The sequence below is a fragment of the Cyclopterus lumpus genome, chromosome 3, assembly GCF_009769545.1.
Source record: "Cyclopterus lumpus isolate fCycLum1 chromosome 3, fCycLum1.pri, whole genome shotgun sequence".
NCBI lineage: Eukaryota > Metazoa > Chordata > Actinopteri > Perciformes > Cyclopteridae > Cyclopterus > Cyclopterus lumpus.
Window position 1 is genome coordinate 30,534,967 of NC_046968.1, and position 25,964 is coordinate 30,560,930.

General features: G+C 47.0%; 1 protein-coding gene across 1 annotated transcript in view; it reads left to right on the plus strand.

Moving 5' to 3' along the window:
• Positions 1-25,535, plus strand: part of LOC117728900 (transient receptor potential cation channel subfamily M member 1-like) — a 59,159-nt gene extending 33,624 nt beyond the window's left edge. The window contains exons 15-29 of the mRNA XM_034529825.1: positions 4,664-4,693; positions 4,826-5,118; positions 6,312-6,540; positions 6,928-7,065; positions 7,140-7,280; positions 8,727-8,855; positions 9,397-9,648; positions 12,787-12,961; positions 14,920-14,940; positions 20,913-21,057; positions 22,494-22,696; positions 22,770-22,902; positions 22,972-23,348; positions 24,586-25,050; positions 25,333-25,535. Of these exons, the coding sequence (XP_034385716.1) occupies positions 4,664-4,693; positions 4,826-5,118; positions 6,312-6,540; positions 6,928-7,065; positions 7,140-7,280; positions 8,727-8,855; positions 9,397-9,648; positions 12,787-12,961; positions 14,920-14,940; positions 20,913-21,057; positions 22,494-22,696; positions 22,770-22,902; positions 22,972-23,348; positions 24,586-25,050; positions 25,333-25,535 (2,934 nt within the window). The remainder of the gene's footprint in view (positions 1-4,663; positions 4,694-4,825; positions 5,119-6,311; positions 6,541-6,927; positions 7,066-7,139; positions 7,281-8,726; positions 8,856-9,396; positions 9,649-12,786; positions 12,962-14,919; positions 14,941-20,912; positions 21,058-22,493; positions 22,697-22,769; positions 22,903-22,971; positions 23,349-24,585; positions 25,051-25,332) is intronic.
• Positions 25,536-25,964: the final 429 nt, after the last annotated feature.

The window sequence follows — 25,964 nt, forward strand, 5'->3', positions numbered from 1 at the left end:
ACTTCAGAGAACTACACAATCACTTCACAGAACTACACAATCACTTCAAAGAACTACACAAACTACACAATCACTTCAGAGAACTACACGATCACTTCACAGAACTACACAATCAATTCAGTGAGCTACACAATCACTTCAGAGAACTACACAATCACTTCAGAGAACTACACAATCACTTCAAAGGACTCCACAAACTACACAATCACTTCAGAGAACTACACAATCACTTCACAGAACTACACAATCACTTCAAAGAACTACACAAACTACACAATCACTTCAGAGAACTACACGATCACTTCACAGAACTACACAATCAATTCAGTGAGCTACACAATCACTTCAGAGAACTACACAATCACTTCAAAGAACTACACAAACTACACAATCACTTCAGAGAACTACACAATCACTTCAAAGAACTCCACAAACTACACAATCACTTCAGAGAACTACACAATCACTTCAAAGAACTCCACAAACTACACAATCACTTCAAAGAACTACACAAACTCCACAATCACTTCAAAGAACTCCACAAACTACACAATCACTTCAGAGAACTACACAATCACTTCAAAGAACTCCACAAACTACACAATCACTTCAGAGAACTACACAATCACTTCAAAGAACTCCACAAACTACACAATCACTTCAAAGAACTACACAAACTCCACAATCACTTCAAAGAACTCCACAAACTACACAATCACTTCAGAGAACTACACAATCACTTCAAAGAACTCCACAAACTACACAATCACTTCAAAGAACTACACAATCACTTCAGAGAACTACACAATCACTTCAGAGAACTACACAATCACTTCAAAGAACTACACAATCACTTCAGAGAACTACACAATCACTTCAGAGAACTACACAATCACTTCAAAGAACTCCACAAACTACACAATCACTTCAAAGAACTACACAAACTACACAATCACTTCAGAGAACTACACGATCACTTCACAGAACTACACAATCACTTCAGTGAACTACACAATCACTTCAGAGAACTACACAATCACTTCAGAGAACTACACAATCACTTCAAAGAACTCCACAAACTCCACAATCACTTCAAAGGACTACACAAACTACACAATCACTTCAGTGAACTACACAATCACTTCAGAGAACTACACAATCACTTCAAAGAACTCCACAAACTCCACAATCACTTCAAAGGACTACACAAACTACACAATCACTTCAGAGAACTACACAAGCTACACAATCACTTCAAAGAACTCCACAAACTACACAATCACTTCAGAGAACTAGACAATCACTTCAAAGAACTACACAAGCTACACAATCACTTCAGAGAACTACACAATCACTTCAAAGAACTACACAAGCTACACAATCACTTCAGAGAACTACACAATCACTTCATAGAACTACACAATCACTTCAAAGAACTACACAATCACTTCATAGAACTACACAATCACTTCAAAGAACTACACAATCACTTCAGAGAACTACACAATCACTTCATAGAACTACACAATCACTTCAAAGAACTACACAATCACTTCAGAGAACTACACAATCACTTCAAAGGACTCCACAAACTACACAATCACTTCAGAGAACTACACAATCACTTCACAGAACTACACAATCACTTCAAAGAACTACACAAACTACACAATCACTTCAGAGAACTACACGATCACTTCACAGAACTACACAATCACTTCAGTGAGCTACACAATCACTTCAGAGAACTCCACAATCACTTCAAAGAACTCCACAAACTACACAATCACTTCAGAGAACTACACAATCACTTCAAAGAACTCCACAAACTACACAATCACTTCAGAGAACTACACAATCACTTCAAAGAACTCCACAAACTACACAATCACTTCAAAGAACTACACAAACTCCACAATCACTTCAAAGAACTCCACAAACTACACAATCACTTCAGAGAACTACACAATCACTTCAAAGAACTCCACAAACTACACAATCACTTCAAAGAACTACACAATCACTTCAGAGAACTACACAATCACTTCAGAGAACTACACAATCACTTCAAAGAACTACACAATCACTTCAGAGAACTACACAATCACTTCACAGAACTACACAATCACTTCAAAGAACTACACAAACTACACAATCACTTCAGAGAACTACACGATCACTTCACAGAACTACACAATCACTTCAGTGAGCTACACAATCACTTCAAAGAACTCCACAAACTACACAATCACTTCAGAGAACTACACAATCACTTCAAAGAACTCCACAAACTACACAATCACTTCAAAGAACTACACAAACTCCACAATCACTTCAAAGAACTCCACAAACTACACAATCACTTCAGAGAACTACACAATCACTTCAAAGAACTCCACAAACTACACAATCACTTCAAAGAACTACACAATCACTTCAGAGAACTACACAATCACTTCAGAGAACTACACAATCACTTCAAAGAACTACACAATCACTTCAGAGAACTACACAATCACTTCAGAGAACTACACAATCACTTCAAAGAACTCCACAAACTACACAATCACTTCAAAGAACTACACAAACTACACAATCACTTCAGAGAACTACACGATCACTTCACAGAACTACACAATCACTTCAGTGAACTACACAATCACTTCAGAGAACTACACAATCACTTCAGAGAACTACACAATCACTTCAAAGAACTCCACAAACTCCACAATCACTTCAAAGGACTACACAAACTACACAATCACTTCAGTGAACTACACGATCACTTCAGAGAACTACACAATCACTTCAAAGAACTCCACAAACTCCACAATCACTTCAAAGGACTACACAAACTACACAATCACTTCAGAGAACTACACAAGCTACACAATCACTTCAAAGAACTCCACAAACTACACAATCACTTCAGAGAACTAGACAATCACTTCAAAGAACTACACAAGCTACACAATCACTTCAGAGAACTACACAATCACTTCAAAGAACTACACAAGCTACACAATCACTTCAGAGAACTACACAATCACTTCATAGAACTACACAATCACTTCAAAGAACTACACAATCACTTCAGAGAACTACACAATCACTTCAAAGGACTCCACAAACTACACAATCACTTCAGAGAACTACACAATCACTTCACAGAACTACACAATCACTTCAAAGAACTACACAAACTACACAATCACTTCAGAGAACTACACGATCACTTCACAGAACTACACAATCACTTCAGTGAGCTACACAATCACTTCAGAGAACTACACAATCACTTCAAAGAACTCCACAAACTACACAATCACTTCAGAGAACTACACAATCACTTCAAAGGACTCCACAAACTACACAATCACTTCAGAGAACTACACAATCACTTCAAAGAACTACACAAACTACACAATCACTTCAAAGAACTCCACAAACTACACAATCACTTCAGAGAACTACACAATCACTTCAAAGAACTCCACAAACTACACAATCACTTCAGAGAACTACACAATCACTTCAGAGAACTACACAATCACTTCAAAGAACTCAACAAACTACACAATCACTTCAAAGAACTACACAAACTCCACAATCACTTCAAAGAACTCCACAAACTACACAATCACTTCAGAGAACTACACAATCACTTCAAAGAACTCCACAAACTACACAATCACTTCAAAGAACTACACAATCACTTCAGAGAACTACACAATCACTTCAGAGAACTACACAATCACTTCAAAGAACTACACAATCACTTCAGAGAACTACACAATCACTTCAGAGAACTACACAATCACTTCAAAGAACTCCACAAACTACACAATCACTTCAGAGAACTACACAATCACTTCAAAGAACTCCACAAACTACACAATCACTTCAGAGAACTACACAATCACTTCAAAGAACTCCACAAACTACACAATCACTTCAAAGAACTACACAAACTCCACAATCACTTCAAAGAACTCCACAAACTACACAATCACTTCAGAGAACTACACAATCACTTCAAAGAACTCCACAAACTACACAATCACTTCAGAGAACTACACAATCACTTCAAAGAACTCCACAAACTACACAATCACTTCAGAGAACTACACAATCACTTCAAAGAACACCACAAACTACACAATCACTTCAAAGAACTACACAAACTCCACAATCACTTCAAAGAACTCCACAAACTACACAATCACTTCAGAGAACTACACAATCACTTCAAAGAACTCCACAAACTACACAATCACTTCAAAGAACTACACAATCACTTCAGAGAACTACACAATCACTTCAGAGAACTACACAATCACTTCAAAGAACTACACAATCACTTCAGAGAACTACACAATCACTTCAGAGAACTACACAATCACTTCAAAGAACTACACAATCACTTCAGAGAACTACACAATCACTTCACAACCCTACGGCTTCCCGTTAAAAGACGATTGAAGTAGTGTTGTATAAATATCAGGATGTTTTAATATTTGTACATTTGTACATTTGTACATTAGTATATTTGTCCATTAGTATATTTGTCCATTAGTATATTAGTATATTTGTATATTTGTCCATTAGTATATTAGTATATTTGTATATTTGTACATAAGTATTTTCATATTTCTTCCCACAGCCTAAAGCATTGAAACTTCTTGGAATGGAGGTGTGTTATTTATTTTTTATTCTGAATATTTCTTGCACATTTTCCGATATAAAAAGGAATAGTTGACGGTGGAGTGTCCTGTATGTGGACTCTTGTGGACTCTTGTGGACTCTTGTGGACCGGTTCCCGCAGGACGACGAGCCCCGCTCCAAGGGGAAAGGAAAGAAGAACAAGAAGAAGGAGGAGGAGCTGGACATCGATGTGGACGACCCGGAGCTCAGCAGGTTCCAGTACCCGTTCCACGAGCTGATGGTGTGGGCGGTGCTGATGAAGCGCCAGAAGATGGCGCTGTTCCTGTGGCAGCGGGGGGAGGAGGCCATGGCCAAGGCGCTGGTGGCCTGCAAGCTCTACAAGGCCATGGCCCACGAGTCGTCCCAGAGCGAGCTGGTGGACGACATCTTCCAGGACCTGGAGAACAACTCCAAGTGAGTCCCCGAGACCAGGTCCTGTTCAGACCACAGAGACCAGGTCCTGTTCAGACCACAGAAACCAGGTAATGTTCAGACCACAGAGACCAGGTAATGTTCAGACCACAGAGACCAGGTAATGTTCAGACCACAGAGACCAGGTAATGTTCAGACCACAGAGACCAGGTCCTGTTCAGACCACAGAGACCAGGTAATGTTCAGACTACAGAGACCAGGTCCTGTTCAGACCACAGAGCCCAGGTCCTGTTCAGACCACAGAAACCAGGTAATGTTCAGACCACAGAGACCAGGTAATGTTCAGACCACAGAGACCAGGTAATGTTCAGACTACAGAGAACCAAGTCCTGTTCAGACCAGAGAGACCAGGTAATGTTCAGACTACAGAGACCAGGTCCTGTTCAGACCACAGAGACCAGGTCCTGTTCAGACCACAGAGACCAGGTAATGTTCAGACCACAGAGACCAGGTAATGTTCAGACCACAGAAACCAGGTAATGTTCAGACCAGAGAGACCAGGTAATGTTCAGACCACAGAGACCAGGTAATGTTCAGACCAGAGAGACCAGGTAATGTTCAGACCACAGAGACCAGGTCCTGTTCAGACCACAGAGACCAGGTAATGTTCAGACCACAGAGACCAGGTAATGTTCAGACCAGAGAGACCAGGTAATGTTCAGACCAGAGAGACCAGGTAATGTTCAGACCACAGAGACCAGGTAATGTTCAGACCACAGAGACCAGGTAATGTTCAGACCAGAGAGACCAGGTAATGTTCAGACCACAGAGACCAGGTCCTGTTCAGACCAGAGAGACCAGGTCATGTTCAGACCACAGAGACCAGGTCCTGTTCAGACCAGAGAGACCAGGTAATGTTCAGACCACAGAGACCAGGTCCTGTTCAGACCAGAGAGACCAGGTCCTGTTCAGACCAGAGAGACCAGGTCCTGTTCAGACCAGAGAGACCAGGTAATGTTCAGACCACAGAGACCAGGTAATGTTCAGACCACAGAGACCAGGTCCTGTTCAGACCAGAGAGACCACGTCAGATCCAGATCATACGACTGAACGTAAAACATGAACTGGGGTCAATGTGTATTTTAACACGCATAGTTGTTATATATCATACTACTTTATGAAGTATTATATTTCTATATATATATAGATGTCGTGCGCTGCTGTGTCTCTTCCAGGGAGTTCGGTCAGCTGGCCTACGAGCTGCTGGATCAGTCGTACAAACACGATGAGCAGGTGGCGATGAAGCTGCTGACGTACGAGCTGAAGAACTGGAGCAACTCCACCTGTCTGAAGCTGGCCGTCGCCGCCAAGCACCGAGACTTCATCGCTCACACCTGCAGCCAGATGCTGCTGACGGACATGTGGATGGGCTGCCTGAGGATGGGCAAGAGCAACAGCCTCAAGGTATCGAACACACGGCTCCCTGTGGGAGACGCTCTGAAACACATGGACATACATCTTTGAATGAGTGTGTGAGTACATGTGTGAGAGTGAGTATATGTATATGTGTGAGTGTTAGTATAGAGTATATATGTGAGTGTGAGTGTATATGTGTATGTATGAGTGTGAGTATATGTGTGAGTGTGAGTGAGTATATGTGCGAGTGAGTGTGAGTGTGAATATGATTGAGTATGAGTGTGAGTATATGCTTACTGTGGGTCAGTGGTTAGCAGGTCCGTCTTTCAATCAGGCGGTTGGAGGTTCAATAAAAATAATAATAACTATATTGTCTGCAGGTGATCTTAATAATAATAATAACTATAATACTATTAATAACTATATGGTCTGCAGGTGATCTTAGGGATCATCTTCCCTCCTGCGATTCTGCTCCTGGAGTTCCGTCTGGGAGACGAAGCTTCGTTTCATTCGTCCAAAGACAACGACGAGAGCAAAGCGAGAGGACGCCAAGAGGACGACAAGTCCAACAAGGTATCGAACCACCGGAGCAGCTCGTCCACCCACGATAACTCCATTATTAATCTGTGACTGGCGGTTTGTTTCAGGACGCCGTCTCCAACATCGACGCTACGTCAAAGAAAGGAGACGAAGAAGAAGACCAGAGGAAACACAAGCAGAGAACTCCGATCGGGAGGAAGATCTACGAGTTCTACAACGCCCCCTTCACCAAGTTCTGGTTCAACACGGCAAGTTTCTAAATGTCATGGCACCTTTATTTAAGGGTAATTAACCTGTTTCTCCACAGGTACCATGATAAGTCAGAGGGTTTCTAAATGTCATAACACCTTTATTTAAGGGTAATTAACCTGTTTCTCCACAGGTACCATGATAAGTCAGAGGGTTTCTAAATGTCATAACACCTTTATTTAAGGGTAATTAACCTGTTTCTCCACAGGTACCATGATAAGTCAGAGGGTTTCTAAATGTCATAACACCTTTATTTAAGGGTAATTAACCTGTTTCTCCACAGGTACCATGACAAGTCAGAGGGTTTCTAAATGTCATAACACCTTTATTTAAGGGTAATTAACCTGTTTCTCCACAGGTACCATGATAAGTCAGAGGGTTTCTAAATGTCATAACACCTTTATTTAAGGGTAATTAACCTGTTTCTCCACAGGTACCATGATAAGTCAGAGGGGTTTTCTGTACATCTTCAGACATGAAAACAGAAACAGGTGTATTTCTGTGAAGGGTTCTTCTCATCAAGGACACTTAACAACAATGGGACCCGCTGGCGGACGATGTTAGCGTTCATCTCTCAAGCCGTTTAAAAATGGCGGGTTTGTGCAGGACGTCCCGTGTCGCTCTATTGCCAATCCGCTCTGAGCCAATCGGTGCTCGGCAGTGTTTTAACTCCGCCCTCTAGCTTGGAACCTCGATCGACGTCGTACGAAATTAAATCTCAGGACTGTTTGGTGGATTTAGAAAAAAAAACATGTAATAAAGTTCAGCTCATGGTTTCACATTCTCACTGCACGTCAACATAACGGTTCAATGATTGTTCATTTTTAACAAAATGAAGGAGAACAGTTAGAACGTTAAAGTGCTCACGAGGTGACAAACTAACTAGTCTTATGATTCAGTCAAGACGCTGGTGTTCGACAGATTGTGAAATACGAAGCTTAGCTTAGCATAAAGATCTGCTAGCCTGAGCCCCTGAAACAATAACTCCAGAAAAATGATGATTTGTCAGATATTTTGAACAAATATCTACAAATACAGAAATATAAAAAAAGGTAATTGTGTATTAATGTATCATAAATAAACTGTAAATGTCTACAAACAAATAATAACTATCCATACATTACTAATATGTGATGCATGTATACTCATACAGTATATTTACTGTATAATTAAGAATATGAGTTCAAAGAAAAGAAAATACCATCGCAATGATGTGACAAAAAATATTATAAACATAATATCTTGTGTGGTTATACAGTGGGGTAGTTTAGCATAATATAAATAACATAAATAACAAAGGAATCGGTGTAAAAAAAAGACATTTGACTTCTGTCTGAAGTCAAATGTGAGCCTATATTAACTGTGTGTGTGTCTGTGTGTGTGTGTGTGTGTGTGTGTCTGTGTGTGTGTGTGTGTGTGTGTCTGTGTGTGTGTGTGTGTGTCAGATCTCGTACCTGGTATACCTGATGCTGTATAACTACATCATCCTAGTGAAGATGGAGCGATGGCCGTCTCTGCAGGAGTGGATCGTCATCTCTTACATCATCACTCTGGGACTGGAGAAAGTCCGACAGGTGAGATCACCTGAACAAACCTTTACTGGTGTCACGCTTCAGATCCTACTGAGGTGATAATGCACTTCTACTGAGGTAATAACACAGTAACTACAGAGGTAATAACGCTGTACCTACAGAGGTAATAATGCAGTAACTACAGCGGTAATAACTCAGTAACTACAGAGGTAATAACGCTGTACCTAATAACAGTAATTACTGAGGTGATACTGTGTTATCACCTCAGTAGTAGTGCATTATCACATCACTAGTTACTGTTATTACCTCTGTAGTTACTGTGTTAACATAGTATTAACTGAGATATTAAAGCTGTAACTACAAAGGTATAAATGCAGTACCTACTGAGGTAATAACAATAACTACAGAGGTAATATGAATTATGATAAAGACGACTCACGGCTGAAGCAGCATTATCTTCTCTAAAGACAAGCAGTCGCATAAGGAGAACCGGAAATCAATATAATCAATAACTATGATGAAGGAATGAGCCAGACCTGCTGAAACTGATGTCCAGTGCAGTTAACCTCTGGCCCTCCTTCAGATCCTGATGTCAGAGCCGGGGAAGCTGAAGCAGAAGATCAACGTGTGGCTGGAGGACTACTGGAACATCACCGACCTGGCGGCCATCTCCGTGTTCCTGCTTGGTCTGCTGTTGCGGCTGCAGAGCGAGCCGTCGATGGGCTACGGGCGCGTCATCTACTGCGTGGACATCATCTTCTGGTACATCCGAGTCCTTGACATCTTCGGAGTCAACAAATACCTCGGACCCTATGTGATGATGATCGGCAAAATGGTACCGCATCCGTCGATTTGTTGGTCCTTTGTTAGTCCTTTGTTAGTCCTTTGTTGGTCCTTTGTTAGTCCTTTGTTAGTCCTTTGTTGGTCCTTTGTTAGTCCTTTGTTGGTCCTTTGTTAGTCCTTTGTTAGTCCTTTGTTGGTCCTTTGTTAGTCCTTTGTTGGTCCTTTGTTAGTCCTTTGTTGGTCCTTTGTTAGTCCTTTGTTGATAATTTGTTAGTCCTTTGTTGGTAATTTGTTAGTCCTTTATTAGTCCTTTGTTGGTAATTTGTTAGTCCTTTGTTAGTCCTTTGTTGGTAATTTGTTAGTCCTTTGTTGGTCCTTTATTGGTCCTTTGTTGGTAATTTGTTAATCCTTTGTTGGTCCTTTGTTGGTCCTTTGTTAGTCCTTTGTTGGTAATTTGTTAATCCTTTGTTGGTCCTTTGTTGGTCCTATGTTAGTCCTTTATTAGTCCTTTGTTGGTCCTTTGTTAGTCCTTTGTTGGTCCTTTGTTAGTTCTTTGTTGGTCCTTTGTTAGTCCTTTGTTGATAATTTGTTAGTCCTTTGTTGGTAATTTGTTAGTCCTTTGTTAGTCCTTTGTTGGTAATTTGTTAGTCCTTTGTTGGTAATTTGTTAGTCCTTTGTTGGTAATTTGTTAGTCCTTTGTTGGTCCTTTATTGGTCCTTTGTTGGTAATTTGTTAATCCTTTGTTGGTCCTTTGTTGGTAATTTGTTAGTCCTTTATTAGTCCTTTGTTGGTAATTTGTTAGTCCTTTATTAGTCCTTTGTTGGTAATTTGTTAGTCCTTTATTGGTCCTTTGTTGGTAATTTGTTAGTCCTTTATTAGTCCTTTGTTGGTAATTTGTTAGTCCTTTGTTAGTCCTTTGTTGGTAATTTGTTAGTCCTTTGTTGGTCCTTTATTGGTCCTTTGTTGGTAATTTGTTAATCCTTTGTTGGTCCTATGTTGGTCCTATGTTGGTCCTTTGTTGGTCCTTTGTTAGTCCTTTGTTGGTAATTTGTTGATCCTTTGTTGGTCCTTTGTTGGTCCTTTGTTGGTCCTATGTTGGTCCTTTATTAGTCCTTTGTTGGTAATTTATTAGTCCTTTGTTAGTCCTTTATTAGTCCTTTATTGATAATTTATTAGTCCTTTGTTAGTCCTTTGTTGGTAATTTGTTAGTCCTTTGTTAGTCCTTTATTAGTCCTTTATTGATAATTTGTTAGTCCTTTGTTAGTCCTTTGTTGGTAATTTGTTAGTCCTTTGTTGGTCCTTTATTGGTCCTTTGTTGGTAATTTGTTAATCCTTTGTTGGTCCTTTGTTGGTCCTTTGTTAGTCCTTTGTTGGTAATTTGTTAATCCTTTGTTGGTCCTTTGTTGGTCCTTTGTTGGTCCTTTGTTGGTCCTTTGTTAGTCCTTTGTTGGTCCTTTGTTAGTCCTTTGTTAGTCCTTTGTTGGTCCTTTGTTGGTACTTTGTTAGTCCTTTGTTGGTCCTTTGTTGGTCCTTTGTTGGTCCTTTGTTGGTCCTTTGTTAGTCCTTTGTTGGTCCTTTATTGATAATTTGTTAGTCCTTTGTTGGTCCTTTGTTAGTCCTTTGTTGGTCCTTTGTTGGTCCTTTGTTGGTCCTTTGTTGGTCCTTTGTTAGTCCTTTGTTGGTGATTTGTTAATCCTTTGTTGGTCCTTCGTTGGACCAGCACTAACTATAAACCTGAACCAGCCCTAAATATAAACCTGAACCAGCCCTAACTATAAACCTGAACCAGCCCTAACTATAGACCTGAATCAGTCCTAACTATAAACCTGAACCAGCACTAACTATAGACCTGAACCAGTCCTAACTATAGACCAGAACCAGTCCCAACTATAGACCTGAACCAGTCCTAACTATAAACCTGAACCAGCCCTAATTATAAACCTGAACCAGCCCTAACGATGAACCTGAACCAGTCCTAACTATAGACCTGAACCAGTCCTAACTATAGACCAGAACCAGTCCTAACTATAAACCTGAACCAGCACTAACTATAGACCTGAATCAGCCCTAACTCTAAACCTGAACCAGTCCTAACTATAGACCAGAACCAGTCCTAACTATAGACCAGAACCAGTCCCAACTATAGACCTGAATCAGCCCTAACTCTAAACCTGAACCAGTCCTAACTATAGACCAGAACCAGTCCTAACTATAGACCAGAACCAGTCCTAACTATAAACCTGAACCAGCACTAATTATAAACCTGAACCAGCCCTAACTATAAACCTTAACCAGCACTAATTATAAACCTGAACCAGCCCTAACTATAGACCTGAACCAGTCCTAACTATAGACCTGAACCAGTCCTAACTATAGACCAGAACCAGTCCTAATTATAAACCTGAACCAGCCCTAACTATAGACCTGAACCAGTCCTAACTATAGACCTGAACCAGTCCTAACTCTAAACCTGAACCAGTCCTAACTATAAACCTGAACCAGTCCTAACTATAGACCTGAACCAGCCCTAATTATAAACCTGAACCAGCACTAACTATAGACCTGAACCAGCACTAACTATAGACCTGAACCAGTCCTAATTATAAACCTGAACCAGTCCTAACTATAAACCTGAACCAGTCCTAACTATAGACCTGAACCAGCCCTAATTATAAACCTGAACCAGCCCTAACTATAATCCTGAAACAGCCCTAACTATAATCCTGAACCAGTCCTAATTATAAACCTGAACCAGTCCTAACTATAAACCAGTCCTAACTATAAACCTGAACCAGCACTAACTATAGACCTGAACCAGCACTAACTATAGACCTGAACCAGCCCTCATTATAAACCTGAACCAGCACTAACTATAGACCTGAACCAGTCCTAACTATGAACCTGAACCAGTCCTAACTATAAACCTGAACCAGTCATAACTATAAACCTGAACCAGCACTAACTATAGACCTGAACCAGCACTAACTATAGACCTGAACCAGTCCTAATTATAAACCTGAACCAGCACTAACTATAGACCTGAACCAGCCCTAACTATAGACCTGAACCAGCCCTCATTATAAACCTGAACCAGCACTAACTATAGACCTGAACCAGCCCTCATTATAAACCTGAACCAGCACAGCCCAGACTATGTGGACAGTTCCTACAGTGTGCCTCTGGTCCCCAGATGGTGGACATGCTGTACTTCGTGGTCATCATGCTGGTGGTGCTGATGAGCTTCGGCGTGGCGCGGCAGGCCATTCTGCACCCGGACGAGAAGCCCACGTGGCGTCTGGCTCGGAACATCTTCTACATGCCGTACTGGATGATCTACGGGGAGGTCTTCGCTGACTCCATAGACCGTAAGACGAGAGTTCTTAGTAAGAGGGTCCTCTGTCCTCTGTCCTCTGGTCCTCTGTCCTCTGTCCTCGGGACCTTTGGTCCTCTGTCCTCTGGTCCTCTGTCCTCGGGACCTCTGTCCTATGTCCTCTGGTCCTCTGGTTCTCTGTCCTCTGGTCCTCTGGTTCTCTGTCCTCTGTCCTCTGTCCTCTGTCCTCGGGTCCTCTGTCCTCTGGTCCTCTGGTCCTCTGGTCCTCTGTCCTCTGGTCCTCTGTCCTCTGTCCTCGGGACCTATGTCCTATGTCCTCTGGTCCTCTGGTTCTCTGTCCTCTGTCCTCGGGACCTCTGTCCTCTGTCCTCTGTCCTCGGGTCCTCTGTCCTCTGGTCCTCTGGTTCTCTGTCCTCTGTCCTCGGGTCCTATGTCCTCTGTCCTATGTCCTCTGTCCTCGGGACCTCTGTCCTATGTCCTCTGGTCCTCTGGTTCTCTGTCCTCGGGACCTCTGTCCTCTGTCCTCGGGTCCTCTGTCCTCTGGTCCTCTGGTTCTCTGTCCTCTGTCCTCGGGTCCTCTGTCCTCTGTCCTATGTCCTCTGTCCTCGGGTCCTCTGTCCTCTGTCCTCGGGACCTCTGTCCTCTGTCCTATGTCCTCTGTCCTCGGGTCCTCTGGTCCTCTGGTCCTCTGGTTCTCTGTCCTCTGGTCCTCTGGTTCTCTGTCCTCTGGTCCTCTGTCCTCTGTCCTCGGGTCCTCTGGTCCTCTGTCCTCTGGTCCTCTGTCCTCTGTCCTCGGGTCCTCTGTTCCTCTGTCCTCTGGTCCTCTGTCCTCGGGTCCTCTGTCCTCTGTCCTCGGGTCCTCTGTCCTCTGGTCCTCTCTTCTCTGGTCCTCTGGTCCTCTGCCCTCTGTCCTCTGGTCCTATGTCCTCTGCCCTCTGGTCCTCTGGTCCTATGTCCTCTGTCCTCGGGTCTGTGTCCTATGTCCTATGTCCTCTGGTCCTCTGCCCTCTGTCCTGTGTCCTATGTCCTCTGTCCTGTGGTCCTCTGCCCTCTGTCCTGTGTCCTATGTCCTCTGTCCTCTGGTCCTCTGTCCTCTGTCCTCTGGTCCTATGTCCTCTGGTCCTCTGTCCTCTGGTCCTATGCCCTCTGGTCCTCTGTCCTCTGTCCTCGGGTCTGTGTCCTATGTCCTATGTCCTCTGCCCTCTGCCCTCTGTCCTGTGTCCTCTGGTCCTCTGCCCTCTGTCCTCTGGTCCTATGTCCTCTGTCCTCTGGTCCTGTGTCCTCTGGTCCTATGTCCTCTGGTCCTCTGTCCTCTGGTCCTATGTCCTCTGCCCTCTGGTCCTATGTCCTCTGTCCTCGGGTCTGTGTCCTATGTCCTCTGGTCCTCTGCCCTCTGTCCTGTGTCCTATGTCCTCTGTCCTCTGGTCCTATGTCCTCTGTCCTATGTTCTCTGGTCCTCTGCCCTCTGGTCCTCTGTCCTCTGTCCTCTGGTCCTCTGTCCTGTGTCCTATGTCCTGTGTCCTCTGTCCTGTGTCCTCTGTCCTCTGTCCTGTGTCCTATGTCCTCTGTCCTTTGGTCCTATGTCCTCTGGTCCTCTGCCCTCTGTCCTCTGATCCTATGTCCTCTGTCCTCTGTCCTCTGGTCCTCTGAACTCTGTCCTCTGGTCCTCTGTCCTATGTCCTCTGTCCTATGTCCTCTGTCCTCTGTCCTGTGTCCTCTGGTCCTCTGTCCTCTGTCCTCTGGTCCTATGTCCTCTGGTCCTATGTCCTCTGTCCTGTGTCCTATGTCCTGTGTCCTCTGTCCTATGTCCTCTGTCCTCTGTCCTATGTCCTATGTCCTCTGTCCTCTGTCCTATGTCCTCTGTCCTCTGTAGAAATGTCCTGATTAATGTCCTGATGAAGCACAGATTATCTTTGATGTCTTCTTCCTGTTGTTGTTGTTGTTTATATTCATCATGTTTCCTTTGTCCCGTTTCCCTTCTGCTGGTGACAGTCTATGCGATGGAAATCAACCGTAAGTATCTGACAACTCGTTATGTATTTAAGTACGAGAGGGGCTTTTATTGTGAAAGAGCCACAGGAAACACAAATACATTGTGTTTCCTGTTTCCTAAACTTTCACAATAATTGTTTTCCGTGTAATCTAAAAACTCAATAATGAGAGAAAATAACTGAACACACGGACACATGTTGAGCTTGTTGTTTACTTGTTGAGTATTTCTACATCTAGGATTTTGAGACAAAGACATAACTTCTTCATGTCACCCACACAGTCACTAGAGGTGTCCTTCAAGGTGAGGCACGGGGAAGGGTTATACCTGGTGTACGTGAGCTCGGGGCAGATGAAGTGTTTCGACTGTGGACAGGCGGGACATAAGCGCTTTGCGTGCCCGCAAAAGCAGCAGAAGAGCGCGGAGAAGCTCGCTGTGGACGCGGCGCTCCTCGTGGCCGGCCCCGGGGATGTCGTTGGTCCCGTGAGTGGGGCCGCGGTTGTCCTCGTGGCCGGCCCCGGGGGCGTTGCGGATCCCGTGGACGCTGTTTTCCCCGTTGGTGGGGGCGCGGCGCTCCTCGTGGCTGGTCCCGTGGACGCGGCTGGTCCCGTGGACGCGGCTGGTCTGGTGGTCATGGCTGGTCCCGTGGACACGGCTGGTCTGGTGGACACGGCTGGTCCCGTGGATGCAGCTGGTTCTGTGGATGCGGCTGGTTCTGTGGACGCGGCTGGTCCTGTGGTCATGGCTGGTCCCGTGGACACGGCTGGTCTGGTGGTCATGGTTGGTCCCGTGGTCATGGTTGGTCCCGCGGACGCTGCTGGTCCCGTGGATGCGGCTGGTCCTGTGGTCATGGCTGGTCCCGTGGACACGGCTGGTCCCGTGGACACGGCTGGTCTGGTGGTCATGGTTGGTCCCGTGGTCATGGTTGGTCCCGTGGACGCAGCTGGTCCCGTGGATGCGGCTGGTCCTGTGGTCATGGTTGGTCCCGTGGACGCTGCTGGTCCCGTGGACGCAGCTGGTCCCGTGGATGCGGCTGGTCCTGTGGTCATGGCTGGTCCCGTGGACACGGCTGGTCCTGTGGGTGCAGCTGGTCCTGTGGACATGGCTGGTCTCATGGGTGGGGATGTGGGGGGTGCGGTTAGCTGCGCCGGTTCTGTAGTTAACAGGGTCAATAAGGAGGATCAGGGCCAGTCTTCCAGTCAGGAGGTCTCTGTGGTTCAGAACCTCATTGCGTGTGGTCCTGATGCAGCACCACAGTCCGGCTGTGATGAGGCAGCAGTAGTTTCCGTAGGTGGAGATGACAACAGAGCCGCAGAGGATGAGCAGGGTGCAGGGGAGGTGTCCAACAGCCAGCTGTCTACTGGAGCAGAGGACATGGATTATGAGAGTGGGTCAGAGGCTTCATCCTATGTGGGAACAGGCCTTAAAGGTGCTGATCGGTACTCGTTAGAGGAGATCAACACATTTTTGGATGAAACGTTCAATAAATCTGTAAATGTGAGTGATCACTTTGATGATATTGAAAAGTTCATTCGGTCTGTTGGGGCTGTGAAGAGAGAGGTGGGCTATGATCTGCTGGATGAACGGAAACGTTTCTGTTTGAAAAAACACCTCACAACTCTGAGGAAGGCAAAGAAAGTCAAACAGGGTAAAAAGGTGACGACTAAGGTAAGATGATCATGTGCAACACGGGTGACTCTATTGGCTGCTTACTTCTGGTCTTGTCCTGTCTCTTTCTCTCCTCTGACCTTGCAATGCAGCACTTACATCTAGGGTCTTTAAACATCAATGGTGGGAAGGATAGGCTCAAAAGAGCATCAATAATGGAGGTTTTTAACCAGAAAAAGTTGGACATCCTCTTGTTGCAGGAGACCCATACCATTCCTTTGGATGAGGTCGACTGGGGGTTATGGTGGGAGGGCTCATGCACCCTGAGCCACTGCACCAACCTTAGTGCTGGAGTAGCCGTGCTAATTAGGAAAGCAGTGAATGCGGAAGTCCTGACAGTCAGGGAGGTGGTGAAGGGCCGTCTGCTGGTGGTGAGGGCAGATATAGAGGGCTCAGTTTATTGTTTTGTTAACATTTATGCGCCCAATAGGGGGCCAGATAGAGCACGTTTTTTTACTTTGCTGCTAAATGAGCTGCAGAGCTGCCAGCAGGAGCGGCTGATCATTGGGGGGGATTTTAACTGCACGCTGGACTTCACCGTAGATAGAAACAGTGAGGAACCACACCCACAGTCAGCGCACACGCTTCATAACGTCATCACTCAATTACACATGTTGGACACCTGGCGAGTGAAACATCCGCAAGCTAGGCAGTACACTTGGGTGAGGGTGAGCAATGACAGGGTAAGTGCAGCTGGACAGGATTTACATCTCGGACTGCCTCAGCTCCAGTATAAAAAATAGCACCATCAGTCCGGTTGGGTTCACCGATCACCACCTTGTCAGTTTAGTTTTGATAACCTCCCCAGGTGTAAGGGTTAACTCCTACTGGCATTTTAATAACACACTAATGCACAACAGCACTTTTTGTCAGGGCTTTGAGGTTCTTTGGCAGCAGTGGCAAGCTGGAAAAGCTCGTTTCAGCTCTCTGAAGCAATGGTGGGAGGTCGGTAAGGCACAGATACGTGTGTTCTGCCAACAGTACACCGCAAACGCCACCGCAGTTACAAAGTCTGCAGTTAAAGACCTCGAAGCTGACATAAAGGACATTGAGGAAAGTTTGCAGCGAGTGCCAGATCCCAGAGTGGGCCAGCTACTGAGGGACAAGAGGATAGAGTTGAGCTCTTTCCTACAGGAGAGAGCGAAGGGAGCTCTGGTTAGGGCTCGGTTTCTCCAGGTGAAAGACATGGATGACCCAACCTCGTTCTTTTTCAATTTGGAGAGATCAACTGCACAGAGGAAACAAATGACCTGTCTGAAGCTCCCGGGAGGCAGGGTAACCACGGACCAAAAGGAGATGAGGATCCATGCCATGGATTTTTACACCACGCTGTTTGGGGAAGAACAATGCTGCCAAGAGAGCCGTAAGGAGCTCCTGGAGGGGCTTCCACGTCTCAGCCCAGAGGAGAGGGCTGCGCTGGACGGGGAGCTGACGCTGGAGGAGCTGACGGTTGCGGTGGGCCAGATGACCTCGGGAAGAACTCCGGGAATCGACGGCCTCTCCACGGACTTTGTGAAGCATTTCTGGAATATCATCGGTCCTGACTTCCATGGTGTCCTGATGGAATGCTTTAGGACAGGATCGCTTCCTGTTTCCTGCAAACGAGCAGTCCTCTCCTTGCTGCCTAAGAAGGGCGATTTGGCTCTCCTCAAGAACTGGAGACCAGTGGCCCTGCTTTGCATGGACTACAAGGTGCTCTCCATAGCCTTGTCCAACAGACTCAGAGACTACTTGGGATCAATTGTTAATAGTGACCAGACATACTGTATCCTGGGTTGAACAATCATGGACAATATATTTCTTATTCGTGATGTGCTGGATGTGTGTAGATTTCACGATGTAGATGTTGGTATTGTCCCCCTGGATCAGGAAAAGGCCTTTGACAGGGTGGACCACTCCTATTTGTTTTCTTCACTTAGAAAACCTTCACCAAACCCAAAAGCCCTATCTTGGGTGGGTTTGTTGTACAGCGGTGCAGAATGCATGGTGAAAATGGGAGCTGGGCTGGGCCGACCGATCCCTGTACGACGAGGGATAAGGCAGGGTTGTCCTATTTCAGGGCAGCTTTACAGCCTTGCCTTTGAACCCTTGTTATGCAAGTTGAGGAGTCGGCTCAGTGGTCTGTCACTGCCAGGGTCCTCCAGTCTTAGTCGTCCTCTCACTGTGTCAGCATATGCTGATGATGCAAACATGTTCATTAGGCATCAGGGTGATGTTGGTTTGCTGCAGGATATCTTGTCACTCTATGAGAATGCCTCTTCTGCACGGGTGAATTGGGAGAAATCGGAGGCCTTATTGGTGGGACGGTGGACGGAGCAGGTGGTGCCTCACCTGCCCGGAGGTCTTCAGTGGAGAAAAGAGGGATTGAAGGTGCTGGGTTTGTTCTTGGGTTCGGAGGTCTATCAGAAAAAGAACTGGGAGGGAGTTGAGGGGAAGGTGTGTGTCCGTCTCTCTAAGTGGAGATGGTTACTGCCCCAGCTGTCCTTCAGGGGGAGAGTCCTGGTTGCTAACAACTTGGTTGCCTCGACTCTGTGGCACAGGCTCATTGCGCTGACACCACCAGGAGGCCTCATAGCAGTGGTACAGAGGTCTGTTGTGGACTTCTTCTGGTCGGCACTGGATTCGTGCAGCAGCTCTCTATCTGCCTGTGGCAGAGGGGGGGCAGGGCCTCATTGATATCCAGTCCAGGGTCCTCTCTTTCAGACTGCGGACTGCACAGAAGCTGCTTTATGACTGCGGCCCCAGCTGGATGGACGCTGCTCGACTGCTGCTGAGGAGGGCTGGGCGGTTGGGATACGACAAACAGCTCTTTCTCCTACAACCTGAGGAAGTGGACTTGGCTGGACTGACGTCGTTCTACAGCTCTGTCCTGCAGGCCTGGCAAGTGTTTAACTTCTCACGTGAACCCAACGAGGCTCCAGGCGTGTGGCTGCTGGAGGAACCTCTGTTTTTCAACAGGTTCATTAGGACTCAAACGCTGCAGTCTGCCAGCCTACGGACGCGGCTAAGAGAAGTCGGCTGCACCAAACTGGGACATTTGGTGAGGATGTCATCAACGTTATCAGCTGTGGTCGCCTTCAACATCGCGTCTGTCAGGTTGACTGACAGGATAGTGAAGGAGGTCTGAGCTGAGAGCAGTTGTAGGACGCCATGCTCTGTCTGGCCGGTGGGATGAAGAAAGTGAGTCCACCCCCCCCACTCTGCTCATCGCCCCGGTGGTGGGGGACTGGCAGGAGGGAGGAAATCAGCTGCTGACTTTCACAACCGCTCACCTGGACAGTTTTCAGGCAGCGGGGAAAAAGGCAATTTACGAAATCTGCGTAAAAGTTGTGAACCTGCGCTCTCTGGCGGGGTTGAAGGAGTCGAGTTGGACCGAGTCCTTTGGCCCAGGTTTTTCCCCGAGGGGCAGCTGGAGGTGCTTGTACAAAATGCCCGTTGAGGACAGCAGACCTCCAATGGAGGGTTGTACACGGGGCAGTAGCCACAAATAGATACCGGGCACACCTGGACCCTCTCATTGGGGAGGAATGCTGTTTCTGACCCTGGAGCACTTGTTTGCTCGGTGTCCTCGGCTCTCAGCACTGTTTGAACTTTTGAAAGTGTGGTTTCAGGGGCTTGGAGAGAGTTTTTCTTTGTATTTATTCATTTTCGGGCTAAAATATTCCGCAAAAAAGAAGGCTGTCCACACGCTGGTGAACTTTTTGTCCGGTTCTGCCAAGCTAGCCATCTGGCTGACGCGTAAGAATCGGGCCGGGGGTTCTGGTTGTGAGGACCCGGTGCAAGTCATGAAGGGACTGTTGAAAGCTCGACTCAGGCTGGAACACGCTTATTACACGGCAATGGACAACATACAGACTTTCAGGGTAGATGGACTACGGGGAGCATTGTATGCTCAGTGGGTGATGGTGGAGAGCTGGTGCTGAACTATTGATTGTCCTTGTTCTGTGGTTTGTTTGTTTGTTTGTTTGTTTGATTATTAGTTGTTTGTTTGTCCTTCAAGTGATGTTTCAGAGTGTTTTCTGTTTTCACTGCAATAGTGGAATAAAGGATTTTTTTAAACCAAACCTCCTCCTCTCCTCTCCTCTCCTCCTCTCCTCCTCCTCTCCCTTTCCCTCTCCTCTCCTCTCCTCTCCTCCCCTCTCCTCTCCTCTCCTCTCCTCGTCCTCCTCTCCTCTCCTCTCCTCTCCTCTCCTCCTCTCCTCCTCCTCTCCCTTTCCCTCTCCTCTCCTCTCCTCTCCTCTCCTCTCCTCCTCCTCCTCTCCTCTCCTCTCCTCTCCTCTCCTCTCCTCTCCTCTCCTCTCCTCTCCTCCTCCTCTCCTCCTCTCAGCTCCTTGTGGGGACAACCTGTACGATGAAGATGGGAAGAAGTATCCTCCCTGCATTCCAGGAGCGTGGCTGACTCCGGCCATCATGGCGTGTTACCTGCTGGTGGCCAACATCCTGCTGGTCAACCTGCTGATCGCCGTCTTCAAGTCAGTCACACTGACCTCAGACCAGTTAGACACACTGACCTCAGACCAGTTATACACACTGACCCACTGACCTCAGACCAGTTATACACACTGACCCACTGACCTCAGACCAGTTATACACACTGACCTCAGACCAGTTATACACACTGACCTCAGACCAGTTAGACACACTGACCTCAGACCAGTTAGACACACTGACCACAGACCAGTTATACACACTGACCTCAGACCAGTTATACACACTGACCTCAGACCAGTTAGACACACTGACCCACTGACCTCAGACCAGTTATACACACTGACCCACTGACCTCAGACCAGTTATACACACAGACCTCAGACCAGTTATACACACTGACCTCAGACCAGTTATACACACTGACCTCAGACCAGTTAGACACACTGACCCACTGACCTCAGACCAGTTATACACACTGACCCACTGACCTCAGACCAGTTAGACACACTGACCTCAGACCAGTTATACACACTGACCTCAGACCAGTTATACACACTGACCTCAGACCAGTTATACACACTGACCTCAGACCAGTTATACACACTGACCTCAGACCAGTTATACACACTGACCTCAGACCAGTTATACACACTGACCTCAGACCAGTTATACACACTGACCTCAGACCAGTTATACACACTGACCTCAGACCAGTTATACACACTGACCTCAGACCAGTTAGACACACTGACCTCACAAGACATCAAATAAATCTGTTAAATGGTCACAGGAAGTCAGACCTCCTCTCCATCTCTTCCTCTCTTCCTCTCCATCTCTTCCTCTCCATCTCTCCATCTCTTCCTCTCTCCATCTCCATCTCTTCCTTTCTTCCTCTCCATCTCTCCACCTCTTCCTCTCCATCTCTTCCTCTCCATATCTTCCTCCCCATCTCTTCCTCTCCATCTCTTCCTCTCCATCTCTTCCTCTCCATCTCTTACTCTCCATCTCTTCCTCTCCATCTCTTCCTCTCCATCTCTTCCTCTCCATCTCTTCCTCTCCATCTCTTACTCCCCATCTCTTCCTCTCCATCTCTTCCTCTCCATCTCTTCCTCTCCATCTCTTCCTCCCCATCTCTTCCTCTCTTCCTCTCCACCTCCATCTCTTCCTTTCTTCTTCCCCATCTCTTCCTCTCTCCCTCTCCATCTCCATCTCTTCCTTTCTTCCTCTCCATCTCTTCCTCTCCATCTCTCCATCTCTTCCTCTCTTCCTCCCCATCTCTCCATCTCTTCCTCCCCATCTCTTCCTCTCTCCCTCTCCATCTCCATCTCTTCCTTTCTTCCTCTCCATCTCTTCCTCTCTTCCTCTCCATCTCTCCATCTCTTCCTCCCCATCTCTTCCTCCCCATCTCTTCCTCTCCATCTCTTCCTCCCCATCTCTTCCTCCCCATCTCTTCCTCTCCACCTCTTCCTCTCTGCAGCAACACCTTCTTCGAGGTGAAGTCCATCTCCAACCAGGTGTGGAAGTTCCAGCGCTACCAGCTGATCATGAACTTCCACGACCGTCCCATCCTGCCGCCGCCGCTCATCGTGCTGCCGCACGTCTACATCGTGCTGAAGAGGCTGTGCTGCCGCTGCCGCCGGCGGCCGGAGGGCGACCCGTCTGACGGGGAGCGGCGACTCCGTAAGACCCGGTTCAGGGAGGGCGGTCCGCCTCGGTGCTCCGGAGACCTGACCGGGTCCGTTTGTGTCCTCAGAGCTGGTCCTGACCCCCGAGGAGCTGAAGGGGCTGCACGAGTTCGAGGAGCAGTGTGTGGAGGAGTACTTCAGGGAGAAGGACGACGAGAAGCAGTCGTCCAACAACGAGCGCATCAGAGTGACGTCCGAGAGGTCGGTGATGAAGCTCGTCATGCTGGATGGTGATTTATGTATTAATATCATAACAATAATACTTCTCAGGGTGGAGAACATGTTCATGCGTCTGGAGGAGGTAAACGAGAGGGAGCACTCCATGAAGGCCTCCCTGCAGACGGTGGACCTGCGCCTGGCTCAGCTGGAGGAGTTCTCCAGCCGGATGATGAACGCCCTGGAGAAGCTGGCGGGCGTGGACCGGGCCGAGCTGGTCCGCTCGCAATCCAGGGCGTCGTCGGTCTGCGAGCCGTCCAGCCTGCTGCGACACGGCAGCATGAACAGCGCCGACGGGTACAGCCTGTACCGGTACCAGCTGGAGCACGAGGACCGGATCTCTGCGTCCGAAGACCAGGAGGGAGCCAACAGGAGGGTCCAACTGAGTCCAGAGAGACCAGGGGGAACCGTCCAGGGAGGAAACACAACAGGTAGGACGAGACCAAAAGAACCATCATGTGACGAGATGTGAAATTATGTCCCAAAAACATAATATGATATGTGACGATCATCAGGAGGAACATGCACATCCTGCAGGTGCTGGGAACCGCTACTGACCACCAGGGGGCGACTCCTCTGGTTGTATAGAAGTCAATGCTTCATGTGTTAAAGCTGCATTCTCTCTCCTGACCACCAGGGGGCGACTCCTCTGGTTGTATAGAAGTCTATCCTTCATGTGTTAAAGCTGCATTCTCTCTCCTGACCACCAGGGGGCGACTCCTCTGGTTGTATAGAAGTCTATGCTTCATGTGTTGAAGCTACATTCTCTCTCCTGACCACCAGGGGGCGACTCCTCTGGTTGTATAGAAGTCTATGCTTCATGTGTTAAAGCTGCATTCTCTCTACTGACCATCAGGGGGCGACTCCTCTGGTTGTATAGAAGTCTATGCTTCATGTGTTAAAGCTGCATTCTCTCTCCTGACCACCGGGGGGCGACTCCTCTGGTTGTATAGAAGTCTATGCTTCATGTGTTAAAGCTGCATTCTCTCTACTGACCATTGGGGGGCGACTCCTCTGGTTGTATAGAAGTCTATGCTTCATGTGTTAAAGCTACATTCTCTCTCCTGACCACCAGGGGGCGACTCCTCTGGTTGTATAGAAGTCTATGCTTCATGTGTTAAAGCTGCATTCTCTCTCCTGACCACCGGGGGGCGACTTCTCTGGTTGTATAGAAGTCTATATAAATGACTCTACTTCTCTTGATTTATTCCCTCAGTAAACATTGTAAACATTAGTTTTTGGTCTCAATCTCTAGTTTCTTCTTCAATACAGCGTGATGTTCATTTAGTAAATTATGGTCATTTAGAGTCAAACAGACCATAAAGCAGGGGATGCTTTAGGGCGGGGCTACAGGGTGATTGACAGGTCTCTCTACGTCACTCCCTCAGTATTCATATGGTCACTTCCTGTTCACTGGTTGCAAGAAAACAAGATGGCGACCTCAACTTCTTATTGACAGTCTGTAGTTCCTCTCAGGAGAAAGACCACCCTCTCAGGTATGAAGGCCCGACTGGTAATGACCACTGGTCCCTTCGTCACCGGTATGTTTCCTGGTGAACTGGCAGCCTCTCTCCTGTCGGGCGGAACAGGAAGTGATGTCGAGTGAGTGCCGACTAATATGTGATGTAGACCGACTGAAGCTGACTTTCAGGTGCTTCTTGTTTTCAGGTGACCTGGAGTTTGGGTCGACTCTGGAGGTGAGTGGGCTGAAGGAGAGGACTCAGTCTCTGTCCAACGTCGACATCCTGGTCTTCCCCTGCGACCCCGAGCACAGACCCCCCCCCCACTCTAGGGCGGCGGCACTTCAGACCGACGTGGGGAAACCAGCAGAGAAAACCCGTCTGGAGGCGGCTGTGTCCTGCCCTCTGGAGAGGTCAAAGGTCACACAGTATGTACTCTCTCCGACCCTCAGCTCCTCCCCCAACAGGAAGTCCGGCAGCAGCATTGTCTACAGCGCCGCCCATCAGGACCAGGAAGGGCCAAACAGCCGGACCCCCCCAAGCTCACAGGAGGACTCCGGATCACCCGGCATGCCTCACCTGGGAGAACATCCCTCCCCAGGAGTGACGGTGGAGAAGATTGAAGACGACAAAACCGAACAGGAAAAGGAGGAAAGATCGACCACGCTGTCTGGTAACGGAGGAGGGGAGGAGAAGGAGGAGAAGGAGGAGAAGGAAAAGGAGGAGGAGAAGGAGAAGGAGGAGGAGAAGGAGGAGAAGGAGAAGGAGGAGGAGAAGGAGGAGAAGGAGAAGAAGGAGGAGAAGGAGGAGAAGGAAAAGGAGGAGGAGAAGGAAAAGGAGGAGGAGAAGGAGGAGAAGGAGAAGAAGGAGGAGGAGGAGGAGAAGGAGAAGGAGGAGAAGGAGGAGAAGAAGGAGAAGGAGGAGAAGAAGAAGGAGGAGGAGGAGGAGGAGGAGGAGGAGGAGGAGGAGCTGCTGGTCAAGGAGGACAGGATGTACCCAACGCTGCGCTCCAAAAGTTTGAACACCAATCCGAGGAAGAAGGAGAGCGAAGACGCACCTCGCTGGGCAGGTAGCGCCAGAGACCTGGTGTCCACCTTCAGAGGGGGGGCGGGAGGAGGGTCACGGCCCAGAACCAGGTCCAGAGAATCTGACAGCTGATCCTGAAGGACTGAGGCCACACTGAACTATAAACTCACACAGGGCAAAACCACCACAAGGAGACCAAATGACAACGAAGAGACACAAAACGACCACAAAGAGAAACAAAACGACCACAAAAGAGACAAAAGACGACCACAAAGACACACAAGACGACCACAAAGAGAAACAATACATCCACAAAGAGAAACAATACATCCACAAAGACACACAAAACGACCACAAAGAGAAACAAAACGACCACAAAGAGACACAAGACGACCACAAAGAGAAACAAAACGACCACAAAGAGACACAAGACGACCACAAAGAGAAACAAAACGACCACAAAGAGACACAAGACATCCACAAAGACACACAAGACGACCACAAAGAGAAACAATACATCCACAAAGAGACACAAGACGACCACAAAGACACACAAGATGA